The following is a 13,936-nucleotide window of genomic DNA, read 5'->3' on the forward strand; positions in this document are numbered from 1 at the left end:
GCATATCTGATACTCCCTCCGTCTCAATTTATAAATCTATTTTGGAATAAACACGAAAAAAGTTGGTTAGATAGAATCTTATCTCATGTTTAATTAATTAGTGCATTGATAAGTGAGAATATAGTTGAGTTTCAAAAAAATCACAATAAATATAGAGAATTAGTGCATTGATAAATGAGAATAATGTTGAGTTTCAAAAAAATCACAATTAATATGTAGATAAATTTCTATTGAAAGAAGAGAGGGACAAGTATTTTAGGACAATTTTTTTTTGCAATATGGACCTATAAATTGAGACGGAGGGAGTATCACTTCTATGTCTTTTTATTCATTTTTTTTATAATTTAAATTTATGTGAAGTAGTGTGTATAATCACATTTAAATAATTTATATAAAATTATTTATTTAGTTACCTCCGTAAATTTAATATAAATCTTTATTTATATTCATAATTTTCTTTTTCAAATTATAAACTATCGACATAAACTATAGACAGCTGGACATGTAATGTAATTATATAACAAAATTATATTAACATAAATTTACGTTGTTCATATTACTTTTTTACTAACTTGATTTTAACTTGATTTTATATAAAGAGAATTTTTTCTGTCACTGAAATCTTATAATAAAAAATCCACATAAAAAATAATTAAGCACCAAATCTTTCGAACTAATTGTTTTTAAAAAAATTATAATAACTCGGGCGTTCTAAAATTCGCAATGCTATCATATATATGAAAACTAATTAAGACCGACAGAAAGTTTATATTTCTATTTTGAAAAAAAAAAATTTGAAAAATAAGGTATAAAAATATCTTTTGTTAGAAGATTAACATAAGAGGAGTTAAACTAGAAATCCTAACTTAGAATCTTTATCCAAAGACAAGGAAGCAGTTAACCTAAGTCGCAATAGAAATTGTTATATCTATGATGGGTTAAATAGCTAATTCATCACTAACCTGACCGAAAATTTGCAATTGAGTAATGTTGTTGAAAAAACTTTCAAACGCATCACCAAGTAATTAAAATTTTTCAAAAACATCATTCTCCGTCATTTCCGTTAAGTAGTTAACGGAAAGTTGAAAAAAGAAATTAAAAAAAATGGAAAAAATCATGGAAAATTCTGAAAAAATTCAACAAAACCTGATTATTTTTTTTGAAAAATGTGAATAAAATAAAAGAAAATCAAAAAATTAAAAAATGGAAAACAAAAAGTTTCAAACCTTCTCTTTTATTCTTTTCAATTTTTCTAAAACCCGAAAAAAACACTTGCCACCTAATTTTTTTCAAATTCTTTTAAGATTTTTGAATTTTTTCAGAATATTTTTGAACTTTAGAATATTTTTTTCAGAATTTTTTGAATTTATTATGAATTTTTTGTTTTTTCTCCAAATTTTTCTGAATTTTTTAAGTGTTTTTCAGATTTTTTTCATTTTTTTAAAAAAATGTTTTTGAACTTTCCGTTAATTACTTAACGGAACTGACGGAGAATGATGCTTTTGAAAGTTTTTAATTACTTGGTGATATGTTTGAAAGTTTTTTTAACAATATGACTCAGTTGCAAGTTTTTAGCCAGGTTAGTGATGAATTAGCTATTTAACCCTATCTATGATGTGCTCACGGAAACCATTGATAAAAGGTAGTGGAGTATTAAAAGCATGAATAATGTGATTTGATATATGCAGCAAAGGGTAAACGACATGTTTCTTTCGAATGGTTGTATCATCAGGCTGCACGCCTGTGTAGTAGCTGTGACCTGAGAGAGAAATGGTAAGCGAGGTGGGGGTCTGGCTGGGGCATATATAAACATTAAGCCATTGCAGATTTGCAGGAGCTCGTGCATGCGGTGGTTTCTTCACAAGTCACAACAACAACGATATATATGATGGTGTTAATTATATGTCTTATCATTTGTTGCCAGACTACCATTTTGGTGTCTACTCCTTGTCTTCTTCTTCCACGTAACTTGTATTTATGCCAAGTCTTGCTGTCAACGAGACTCGACGTCTCAATTATTTGTATCGACCTATAATATCTGCGTATAATTTGAAATATTTTTACTTAGTTCTATAGTTGCATATGTTGGGTGGAAAAAATATATTATGAATTTTTGATATAGATATGTGAGTATTATATTATTATTCAGCGAAATATTATCTTATTTTAGGATTTTTCGTATTCAGCATTTTTTCCGTCTTCTACCAGTGGTAGGTTGCGAGTGGATTAGTTGTCTTTCCGGTACAGTACTTGGTTTATAATATAAGTATTAAACAGCAGGTATTTTGGTTTAATAAGCTTATTTGAAGATTAATCTCGTAGATAAAAGAGAGAGAATAATGCCAATTTTATTTCATGGAAATCATGAAAATGCTAAGTATCCCAAAATTTGTTCCCAATTTTTTTCTCCAAATATACATTGGTGTGATTAGTTACACTCATATTAATAAATAATAAAACCTCCTGTATGCATGTAAATCACCCAACTAAAATCGGTCATATATCTTTCACATCTTCGGGAAAAGTACTTAAGAAAAAATTTTAGGACCCTTGGACATTAGAGATATCCCAAATGAGTCCAATTATCATTAATGTGAATGAAAACCTTGTCAAAAAAAATTTGGGGTCGGCATTTTTCATTTTCGCATCAGTTTACCCAGAAAATGCAGACAATATACCCATGCGAAAGAAAACAATTGCGTGGATTGAACATTTCTATAAGATGTGTCTTTATAGATTGAAAATGTGAAATCGAATGTAAAGAGACAGTTAAATTTTTTTAATTCATCAAGAATGAAAACTTGATATAAAATTCTACTGCACTACCGGGTGGGTAACTTGATCAGAGTTGATGCTCATGAGACTGAAGTACGCGGCCGCACTCTTGAGTTCATTCTTCGGCACTAATTCAACTTGTTGTTTCCCGTCTTTGCACGATGATTCTGAGCTGCATATATTTATAAACCCAATTTTACAACTCTTGCACTTGATATTAATTACATTCGAATACGTAAAATGAATAACTAGATAAGTAGCCAACAAAGGTTGGTGCAGTGGTTGAGCTCTTGGCCCTCTTGTGGGAGATCAAAAGTTCGACAACGTGTGTAATCAATTAGCAAAAAAGAAAAAAAATAACTAGATAAGTATTCATACCAGTTTCAAAAAAAAAAAAGATAAGTATTCATACCTTGATTCACAAGCTTCTTTGGATGATTGATCATCAATTGCATACAAGTTCATGATATCATAATCTTGATCAGAAGCTTCTCCCACTTGGCTATGGTTAAGGGCAAATGTATTCGAGTCACCAAATTGTGTTTGAATTTCTAACAATTTGTTGTCATCACTCATACCATCCGAATAATAACTATTTAGATTCATGAAAGATTTAGTTTGATCACCAGACTGGTCCGAGTAAAATGCACCATTGTCATTGTTTTCGCTGGCCACATCATACGAATTCATGATCTGAGAAGATTGGGAATTGTTTTCTTTCAGCATTGAGAGCTGTGCGCGGACATAATGAAGCTCTTCGGTAGCTTGATGAAGCTCCTGGTCAAGCTGTGAGATAATGCCGAAGCAGCCATGAACAGGGTATTTTTCGCGGATATAGGACTCAAAGATGATTGATTTCATTGCATCAACTTTTTGGTCATGGTCCCTCATTTTCTTCAGGATTTTGATCACCTTAGAAACTCCGAAGAGGCGGTGCACGTCGTTGAAGATCTTAGGCTGATCAGCTGGGAAGAATGGGGACAGAGAGCAATCGGAAGAGCACCTTCTTCTCTGAAACTTGCATGCAGCACAGGCTTTGTTTGGCCCTCCTTTCAATTTCATCCTCCTGGATTGAATAATAAACAATTTGTAAATGTAAAGGCCAATTCTACATTACAGAGATGAAACAGGTTAGTTGTAGTAAGAGATGAATGCATAGAAATTGATAGTGTGACAAATTGAAAGCAGAGAAGAAACAAGAGGTCATAAATGATTAGATGAGAATGACTAACTCATTCATCATTAACAAGTTAATTACACGTGTGGGGTTTGTTGAGGTTTGAAATTTGACTTGTTACAAGATATAATTAGGGAATGCGATTTTAGTGGAGAGTTTGTTTAGTGATTCAAGTTGACAGCTAAGTGTGCTTGCAGGATACTGCTAAATTTACCTTCATTTTAATGGCATTGATTTTTTTTAAATTTTGTTAGGAACTTAATTTTTTGCCTAATTTCTAACAAATTTTTTATTAATATTGTTCTCTCCCCGAGACTTGAAAAGAAGGGGAATCTATCACCTTTAGCAACAGTAAAAAATAATACCCCACGGCTTCATTGTGCAGGCTAAGTGAATTTGACGAAATCCGTCTAATCTATCAGTATTATAGATATCAGAGATCTGTACTAATAAGGAATTGTTCTTATTTGAATTGTGTAAATTAAAACGACAAAAACTGCTAGTCATAGAACAAGGTTGCAAAAATATGGCGAGTTGATAAAAATTATTATGTATATAAGTTCACGAATCATGATCTATCAAAATCTACCAAAACATTTATGTTCTATTGTCATCAGCTTTCCAGCTAATAGATCGTAAGAAGTCATCTGAAAGTGAATTGCTGCATACGGTTTGTTTCAGGAACAGCTCTTAGTTAACAGCCAATGTAATCTGAAAATGAATTTTGTTGCATACCACTTCAGTACTTCACTGGAATGGTGCCGGAGTACCTTGCTTCTTGTTCACTATAGACATTGCCATATATCTTGTACCCATACCTATTGGAGCTTGATCATCAGGCCCCTCCCAAAATGGGGCTTCACCTTCCCCTACCAGACGCCAGTACCCCGTCCTCAGTGACTCGGCTTGTTCTTCAGTACAGTTTTGTAGTAAGGCTTCAACCCTGAAGTTTATTCCGAGAGAACCAAGAAACTGAGACTGTGTGATAGGACCATGAACAGAAACATCATCTGCAGAAAAGCTTATATTGTTAATTCATTCCGGAGTAGCTTGCTGGCTCCCATTACTTTGAAATATAATATTATGGCATTGTTCTAAATATTACTACTACTTTTTCTTGCACTTTCTTCACTTGAAATTAAAATTTAAACTTTAAGAGACTACGACGAAATATTTCAATGAACTCTTCATAATAACATTGCTACTGAAACATCTATAAAGTCAAAGAATGTTAGGCTTTTAAGTGTGTCCAGTGCAGATGATTAGATTTCAGGACGACAAAGAACTTTTTTTAGCTTATATATCAAATTTTGTTGGAGGTCTTTTAGAATGATGAGCACCTGCAGCTTCCTCGGCAGAATGCTTGATTGCTGAGAAATCAACATATGCACTGAGATCAGCAGACCCAGGTTTATCCAATATGTTGACAAACTTGTGCTTTCGAATTGCCTGCAAGAGATGCTATTATAATATGATATGGAAAAAAGTACAGGTGTAAAATATGCTACTAGGAAGCATGCCATTCCACGAGACCAAAAATAGATCATGCATGTAAACAAGTTTTTTTATTGTTATGCAGAGGAGTTTACCTCCTTTTTTGATAATAATGCAAAGGAGTTTATCTTCTATCAAATAAAATGCGCAGAAACATATCTATGTGGTATGCTACTTAATTCAGTTGACTGCAAATTAAAAACTATGATATATAAATATAGCAATGGACAAGTGCGTAACACATAAACGATCACATGTATACATATCCAACACCAGACCTGAAGACTATCTGAGACTATTCCATTCAGGCCATAATCAATTATGAGGGCTCCCCCTCCATCAGAACTTATTCTTTTGGCAATATTTTGGGTCAAGTCCATTGCCTTTGGGCAAACCTCAATCTGATTAAGTTTTGATATGTCTTCAGTCTCAGCCCACTTGCAACGCTGTAATAGGTAGAGAGTGGCAGGTGTAGGCTGTGGAGATAGAACAATGCGAAACCTGAACAATGATAATGTAAAAAAGAAAAGTTACAAGATAGTACTAGTATAGGTTTTGACTTCTATAGAAAAAGCAATGAAGAAACAAAACATGGAACCATACGTATCATCTTCAGCAACATCAACCATTTTCTCACACCAGCCACGGGATGCTTTCTGGAGAAAGATCATAACATAAAGTGACTCGTATAACAGGAACCACAAACTTGAACAATCAAAAATCAAGACACATGTACTTCTTTTGGCTTATTAAGAAACAAAACATACAGAGAAATGGATAAGCTAAAGCAGACAACTGACAAGGTGCTAGAATACACTAGTTATATTGATGACGAGTACTAGTGTGCAGTTACTTGTAGATAGAGCATTACACACCCAACCCAAACCTGGCATCAACCCTTGTGCAGCATGAGAGCCAGACCTATTGGCCTAAAAGCTAATACTATAACCTGTAACAATGTTCATCTCCTAGGCAAATAAACAAGCATTCTTTTAACTTGTGCCACTCTGACAAAGGGTCGCCTAATAGCTTATAGTCATTTAGAACACACAGAAGATAGGTTTTACTTCAAGGATTTCTTATTTAATTTGTAAATTTGCCATAAAAGAAATACACACCCATGTCATATCATAATTAGTGTACTAGTAATTAAATTAAAAGAAGTAGTCCACTTGTAATAAAAATTATTTGATTAAAGCATTTTTAAAAATCATAGTATAGACTATAGAGACTATTAACATATAGTCTTCAGAGGGGGAGGGGGGGGGCCTTATGCAGCAATTTTAGTTGTAAATGTTCTATTCTCTTAGTATAGAGTATTAACATATGTCATATCATAATTAGTGTACTAGTAATTAAATTGAAGAAATAGTCCACTCGTAATAACAATTATTTGATTAAAACAATTACTCGCAATAAAATTAGCATCCGGCAGAAAGGACCTTGTTTATGTGCACGCTAGTTAGATATTCTTACCTCGTAAGAGTGGAAAGTACAAGGGTCCTTCCATATATTGGGATGTTGGTACGAGTCTAAACTCTTTCATAATATCTAGAGTTGATTTTAAGCAGCTAGCGGATATATTACAATTATTCAGAACATGCAGCTACCTACTTCTACAAAAGTTTAAGAAATTAGGGCCACTTCTTTAAAATGGTCCGTCCCTTGAAACTGGGACGTCCCATTTCCGGCATAGCACTCCAGCCACATGTTTACAGTCCTTGTTCCCTTTTTCTCTTCCCGAGGTGGCAAATGACCCTCGGCTGCGGCTAGTCTTATAACCTCTAGTATATGTTATTGTCCTATAAACAAATAATCATGTATGATATGTGCAAGCCTATATCAGCTAGTACCATGCTACCTGCTTCTTCACACTAAAAAGGTTCTCATGCTATACCAACGCAATCATTGCCAGGGCCCACAGGAACTAATTTATAATATAAACATTAAACATTGTTCTTAGTATCTGTATCTTTTATGTATAGCAATAATTGTGGGAAAAGTTGTAGCTAACTTGAGCTTTTTGAAGTAAGTCTACATGTGGAAATTATTGAACTTATGTGGAAATGACTACTGAGAGCACCAAAGTCACCGCTGACAGATCCACCAACAAAATAATGTAATAATTCTTGCTCAATAAGTGTCTATGACAGTCATCAGCAGGAGTGTAATATCAACATGTACCTGAAATTGATGAACTGGTAATGCGTCGTAGAACTCATGGGCAATAATGATTGTTGGAACTGAAAGAAAGCAGCAGAACAACTATTCCATTACTCATAAAAGAAGGTAAGCTTCATATTGATGACTGAGAGATATACCATTTTTTTTTTAATATTGTTTAACTAATTTACGAAGTTACTTATTTGAAAAAAGTTTTACAAAATTTTAAGCATCGCAACTACTCCTAAGGCAAAAGAATTGTTCTGCAGAAAATTTGCTGCTACCTAATAGCAATTAGCAACTTAAGATTTTGGTGTTGGCAAATTATAATCAGAGAGGCAAGAACATTGTGAGACTATAAACACCACTAAAGGGATGCCAATGTTTCAGCACTATTATATTCGGAATTCAATCTTCCTCGACAATAAAACCGACCAAGTTAGGACTTCTAGGTGAAGAGTATTAAACACATTTCTTGTCTCGATGCCCTCATCTGAACGTAACAACATGATCTACTTGCAAGATCATTGTACTTCGCATAGAAAAGTAGGATAGTGTAACTTACCTCCTGTTGGAACCTGCTCTAGCATGGTATGCCATGAAATTGGACTTCCAGTCAGAGCACTGACAACATGATTATCTACATTCTTGTCGTCACCATCTTCATCTATACACTCTAACTTTTTATACTGGAGTTTCTGTAATGCTGGACTACATTCAACCATGTGTATGTTCAGTGATTTAGTAAATTCCTTCATTTTTGACGAACCCTACAGAAGACAGTTGCAAACTGGTAAGTGGTAACCCAAAGACTTCATGCTTTCTAACAGAGTTAAATATATTCCAGGCACATATACTTTTCAAGTAATGAAGCTCAATTACATAAGGCTTTATGGTACCGTACACGCAGAAGATCAGCCATTAAAGTTCCTCTTCCAGGACCAAGCTCAATCAGGTTCACTTTACTGGGCCGTCCCATTTGTTCCCAAAGGCACATTGCCCAAACACCAACCATCTAAATCATCATCATAAAAAAACAATTATTATAGTAAAGTAACGAAATTATTAGGAATGCATATCATCTCTTTCAAGTCCCAATATAAAAAAGGACAGTTAGGTATATAGAAACACACCATATATGTAACTATTATGATTACCTCACCAAACATCTGGCTTACATCAGGGGAGGTTATGAAATCACCTCCTTCCCCAAAAACATCACGGTTCATATAAAAACCAGCCTTAGGGTTTGTGAGAACTTCTTCCATATACTCCGCAATTGAAATAGGTCCTCCACGAAACTAACACATAAAACATTCAAATCCAAAATTTAAAATCAAAACTAACATACACATACACACAAGACTACAGACTTTGTATGATGATACTAATATTCAAAAAAAATAATTTATTTTTGCATATACATATATGGCGACCATATGAAGTAAACCTTGATGATGCCTTTTAAATGCTTAACAAGCTCGGAGTCAGAGGATGGTTCATGAGAATGCTCTGCAATATAAACATAGCCACTATAAATATTATTTACATATACATATATATGGAGAAATGTACTAGAGAGAGGAGGGGGGAGAGGGAGGGGGGGAGAGAGAGAGAGAGAGAGACCAGGGGGATTATAAAGTCCAGATCGGTCGATAGAGAGAGTGGCAGAGGATTGAGGAGAGGAATGTTTGGAGACATCATAATTATCATCTTCCAGGTGTTCGACAAAAGAACTCACTGGAGCTTCACCAGAAGTAGTGGAAGAAGAAGAACAATGACGGTAAAGAGATAAGATACGACGACGTTGAGTGGAAGGTTGTGGTTGTAGGAGCAATCTCCTCAGCATTTCCACTGCTAGCAAGGACGCGCGGCGCCAAGTTTCCCTGTTTCCGTGTTTAGTGTGTACTCACTGAGACTCAGACAAAACCTATGATCATTCAATTTTGCTCAACTTTGAACCCAAATATCTTTCAAAAAAAAAAATATCCCAAATATTGTCATTTACAAAATTTAATAATATTTTGACCTTTTTGTATCAGCTAAATTTTAAGAACTCATTTGAGTAAATTTTGTTTAGATTTAAATATTGATAAGTTAAAGATAAAAATTTGAGCTGAGTGTGTTTAAATAATTTTATATTATATATAATATATTACCAATTGAGAATATAATAATATAAATAAATTTCATAAAATATTTATTTCAATGAAATAATTAACATTGATCAAATAAAATCAAATAAAATTACCAAATAAATATATTACTCAGCAAAATACATCATATATTTTCTTGGTTTCAAAAATATGATTTATTACACAAAACTTAATACTGTTTTACAAAAAACTTAGAAAAGGGCATTTTTGAGACCTGAAAATAGAATCAAGTCTCGACTTTAAACTCTACAGAAGCAGGTTTCGAGAGTTGAGATCAGTTTGAAGACTCTGGGATAAATCTTACCTTTCGTTGCACATTGCGATACAACCTGCAAGAGTCAGAAATTGAATTTTACAAACTGAGTAAAAAACTTTTGTTTTCTGTGTCTTCCTGTAAAAGATGCTGGTAATCAGTATCTACTATGTTCACACAAAATTAGACTAATTTGTGGTACACCCAAATTATACATCCTTGATTCCTTATCCACTAACAATAATAATCAACTTCTAAAAACGGCAACTTATTGTAACAAAATAAAGTGGCATTCTTCCTATTGTTGTTCTGTATAGACCGTGCTATTACTAGAGATATTGGAGAGTTACAAAAAGGCATTCATCCATTGGAAGAGGCAATTAGTAACACTTAACGAAGGATAATAATACATTTACCCCCGAGGGGAAAGGTTGAACTTTCTGATTATCTGCAGTAAAAAACAAAAACTTCGGAAGTAAACTCTTCAAATTTTAACTGCCTGTCATCCAGCCTTTGAGAAAGGATGAAATAGAGAGTTAGAACTAATTGTCAATATTATTTATAGTCCCCGACACCATGAAGATATTAGAACCAAGGGGAGATGTTTATTGGCCAACTACTACATCCAGACACAGAAGCTATTGCCCGTCAGGGTTTCAGAGACAAGGCCAGCCCAACCTTTGCAGTCTTGTCCACAGCCTTGGTGTCAACTTCACCAGATATTGTGAAAAGGGACTTAGGACGCCACTCATGCTGGATAAGAGCATGAACCTTCCCAGAATTGTTGACCCGCGCCTTCACTGTGGTCAAAGGATCCAGTTCATGCTGTGTCCCAACATTGATGGTGTTCTCATTGGTTGAAAAGTTGTGAGTTACCTCCGTACCAACTGCTGTATTTGTCAAAGGGCTCAATAGATGGTAGTAAGATCCACTCAACAGGTTGCCCTTTTCATTCCTGAATCCAAATGACTTGGTCATATTATGCAGAGTGAGATTTAAGTACATGCACCAGTGCAAAAGAAAACACGACTGTAACAACATTGTGCCACTTCTGATGACACTCTTGATGTGTTACCAAAACTAATTAAAAGCATTATATAAGAGCCAGGCAAATTTACAGAATTATTTTACAGAAACAGCAAAACTGAACGATATAGAAATACTTACACAGCCAAGGAAGCAATCAGATCAGCATTGCAGAAGCTAAACCCAGCATTGTATTTGGTGAAATCTCCTGTTTGAGTGTCAAAGGAGACATCAGTTCCAAGTGCAGCAAGACTAGTTCCTATCACCCCAGAGAAGTTAATTGTCGGGTTTGCAGTCAACCCAACACTAGAGCTGATCCCCGCATAGTCATGCAAGTATTGGAGTTCCAGCTGTACAAACATGTGTCAATACACAAGTTACCATGGGAAACAGAGAAATTCGTATAGAAAGAAGGATACTGATCTAACTCAATAGTGGAAGCTGCACACTCCAGAAAACAAATTGTTTATACCTTGGCAGATTTTTGGTCTGGAACTTTGAAACTAAGGATTGATTTCAATCCTGGAGCAGCTTCATCAACAGTGATGGTTCCCAACAACTGGTGTCATTTATCAGAAGAGTCAATTAGATAAAACCAAATAGATCAGAGGAGAAATTCTCACATAGGACATTTATGTTAGAGAATAGAAAGCGCAATTCAAACCAATCTCACAACCTGGAAAAGTTATAACAAAGTTTATTTTATCTCTTGACCAAACTTCACCACCAAGACAACGGTAAAAAAAATGACAAGACCACAGATGATAATATAAAATAGAAAAATAGAGTTCTAACATGTGAAAACAACATATTAAACAGATTTTATGGAAAATAGCTTTGTAAGAACACTTCCTAGCAGATAATATCAATGGTAGAAGTACTGTTGGTAGAAAAGCTAAGCACATTATCTAGACAAGACAAAGCTCCCATCATAAAAACCAATCAAACAGGATTCAAATATATTACTTCACTTGCCACTTTATGGGATGTGGACCATTCACCGTTATATTTAAGTCAGCATACGAATATGTATATTCATCTTGGACTAAATTCCACATAAAAAAATCACCTAGCCATCAAAGAGTACAATAGAACATATTTTAGCAAAATTTATGTACAACCCAAAACCCACACTCATAGACGGATCTGTACCTTGAACTTGAACAATTACTTCTATACATATAGCGATTTCAGGGCAGCCATCTTACAAGAACATGCATCAAACACACCAGCTAAATATATGAAGTTGCTTCAAACAAGTTACATTGAATAGGCTTTATGCATATATTAGCAGGTACAGAACCAAATACTGGTTACGACACCCATTCATAAACAAATTCCAACCACTCCCGGTTACTAGACCGCGATGTATAAAAAAAAACAATTACAACAACTAGAGATTAACAAAATCACACAGCACTCGAATTTCTTTTGGTAAAGTCTAATTAAAACATCAAACCGCATTCAAAATGAGAGAGAGTGCAGTCAAAATTACGTTAGAGGCTGTGTCGACTTTGAAATCAACAGTAGCCTTTCCATGCTTCAGCTGTGTACCAACATCTGCCAACAATAACTCCCCTTTCTTAGTTGCCGATGATGAGATAACCTAAAAAAAACAACAGGATTCTGTATGAATATTACTCAAGCATATAAATAGCACAACTTACACACATCATTTTGCCAGCATTAAGCCAGGGGCAATGATAATTAAATACATCAAGAGCAAAACTAAGCACAATATATCCGATATTCCTAATTAAATAGTTCACAAAACCCTAATTAAATTAATCAAACAAAGCATCAATACCACATATAAATACACACTACATAAACAGAGATATAAACAAAGCAAAAACAAAAACTCACGGCTCCATTAGTAGAGTAAGTAGTAATCGATAGCTTTTGGTCACTTTGATAATCCCTGTACAAAAGATCTGCACCAAAAAAAAAAAATCAGCACTCGAAATGGACACAACAAAATATAAATAAACAAGATGATGAATAAAGAATAATAATAATAACCTCTAGCTTTTTTGCCTATATCAGAGTAAAGACCAGGTCCCTTGGCCATTTTTTTGGTTTCTAAACTTCAAGTTTTTTGAAAATATACACTGATAGCTCAGTTGATTTTGATTGTGCTGATTTTGTTCGTGTGTGTATATATAAGGTTTTTGTATGTATATGTGTCTTGAGCAAGGGGTCATTTGGTGCGGGAAAGATACGTTGCTTCCGGATCGTTGGATCTTGAAAAGAGATGAATGGTGCATTAGTGGCCGTGGATTGATTGGTGGGAGTTGTAAATATTTTTGTGTTGAGGGGTAGTTTTGGAAAGGAAAGGACACGTGGCTTGTTTATCTTGTTGGTAGTGTTAATTGTCTTTAGCAGCGGGTAAGACGAGATTAGGCTTAATCCTTTCTTTAGCAGAAAGATAGTCAGCAGCTTAATTGTGCTGCAAGAAATTATTTATTCGACTATTTTAAAACTATTTGCAAATGGTTGGCAACTTGGAAGTAGGCCTTCTGTCAAATTGTTCATGAAAGGTTGGGCCACCCTTAATACCCCTCTTGGGCCGAGCTAATAAGCCTCAAAGTTATGGCCTAAAACCCAAGGGGCACGGAAAGGCAAGACTGGGGTATGGCCCGTATGGGTATCCATCTCATTATTTATTCGTTTAGCATCCTTTTCTTGTTATACTATTACCTAGAGGCTAGAGAAATGATAGTTTAATCCTTTTATCGGAAAGAAATACTTTTTTAATCAAAAAAATTATGTTTGAGACATGGTTCCCAAAGTTAATAATTCTTATAAAATTTTCTGTTTTTCTAATTCTCAAATATGAATGTTCGTTAAGTATTTCTCCACAACAATATTATTTTTAATAAATAATTTATT

General features: G+C 34.3%; 3 protein-coding genes across 3 annotated transcripts; all 3 read right to left on the bottom strand.

Moving 5' to 3' along the window:
* Positions 1 to 2,687: 2,687 nt before the first annotated feature.
* On the bottom strand, positions 2,688 to 3,970 carry LOC108205681 (LOB domain-containing protein 27-like). The gene is made up of 2 exons (XM_017375693.2): positions 3,188 to 3,970; positions 2,688 to 2,947 (listed from the first exon to the last, which is right to left on the bottom strand). Exons 1-2 carry the CDS (start codon positions 3,835 to 3,837, stop codon positions 2,815 to 2,817), a joined length of 783 nt encoding a protein of 260 aa, XP_017231182.2. The 5' UTR covers positions 3,838 to 3,970; the 3' UTR covers positions 2,688 to 2,814.
* Positions 3,971 to 4,399: 429 nt separating this feature from the next.
* Positions 4,400 to 9,562, bottom strand: LOC108205680 (uncharacterized). The gene is made up of 10 exons (XM_017375692.2): positions 9,236 to 9,562; positions 9,060 to 9,121; positions 8,767 to 8,910; positions 8,514 to 8,624; positions 8,175 to 8,379; positions 7,631 to 7,689; positions 6,050 to 6,102; positions 5,725 to 5,947; positions 5,293 to 5,401; positions 4,400 to 4,962 (listed from the first exon to the last, which is right to left on the bottom strand). The coding sequence occupies exons 1-10, from the start codon at positions 9,456 to 9,458 to the stop codon at positions 4,700 to 4,702; spliced, it is 1,452 nt and encodes a 483-aa protein (XP_017231181.1). The 5' UTR covers positions 9,459 to 9,562; the 3' UTR covers positions 4,400 to 4,699.
* An 802-nt stretch (positions 9,563 to 10,364) lies between these two features.
* On the bottom strand, positions 10,365 to 13,224 carry LOC108206466 (mitochondrial outer membrane protein porin of 34 kDa-like). The gene is made up of 6 exons (XM_017376774.2): positions 13,067 to 13,224; positions 12,911 to 12,978; positions 12,540 to 12,650; positions 11,517 to 11,603; positions 11,186 to 11,394; positions 10,365 to 10,973 (listed from the first exon to the last, which is right to left on the bottom strand). The coding sequence occupies exons 1-6, from the start codon at positions 13,113 to 13,115 to the stop codon at positions 10,667 to 10,669; spliced, it is 831 nt and encodes a 276-aa protein (XP_017232263.1). The 5' UTR covers positions 13,116 to 13,224; the 3' UTR covers positions 10,365 to 10,666.
* Positions 13,225 to 13,936: the final 712 nt, after the last annotated feature.

This window comes from Daucus carota, chromosome 2, assembly GCF_001625215.2.
Source record: "Daucus carota subsp. sativus chromosome 2, DH1 v3.0, whole genome shotgun sequence".
Lineage (NCBI taxonomy): Eukaryota > Viridiplantae > Streptophyta > Magnoliopsida > Apiales > Apiaceae > Daucus > Daucus carota.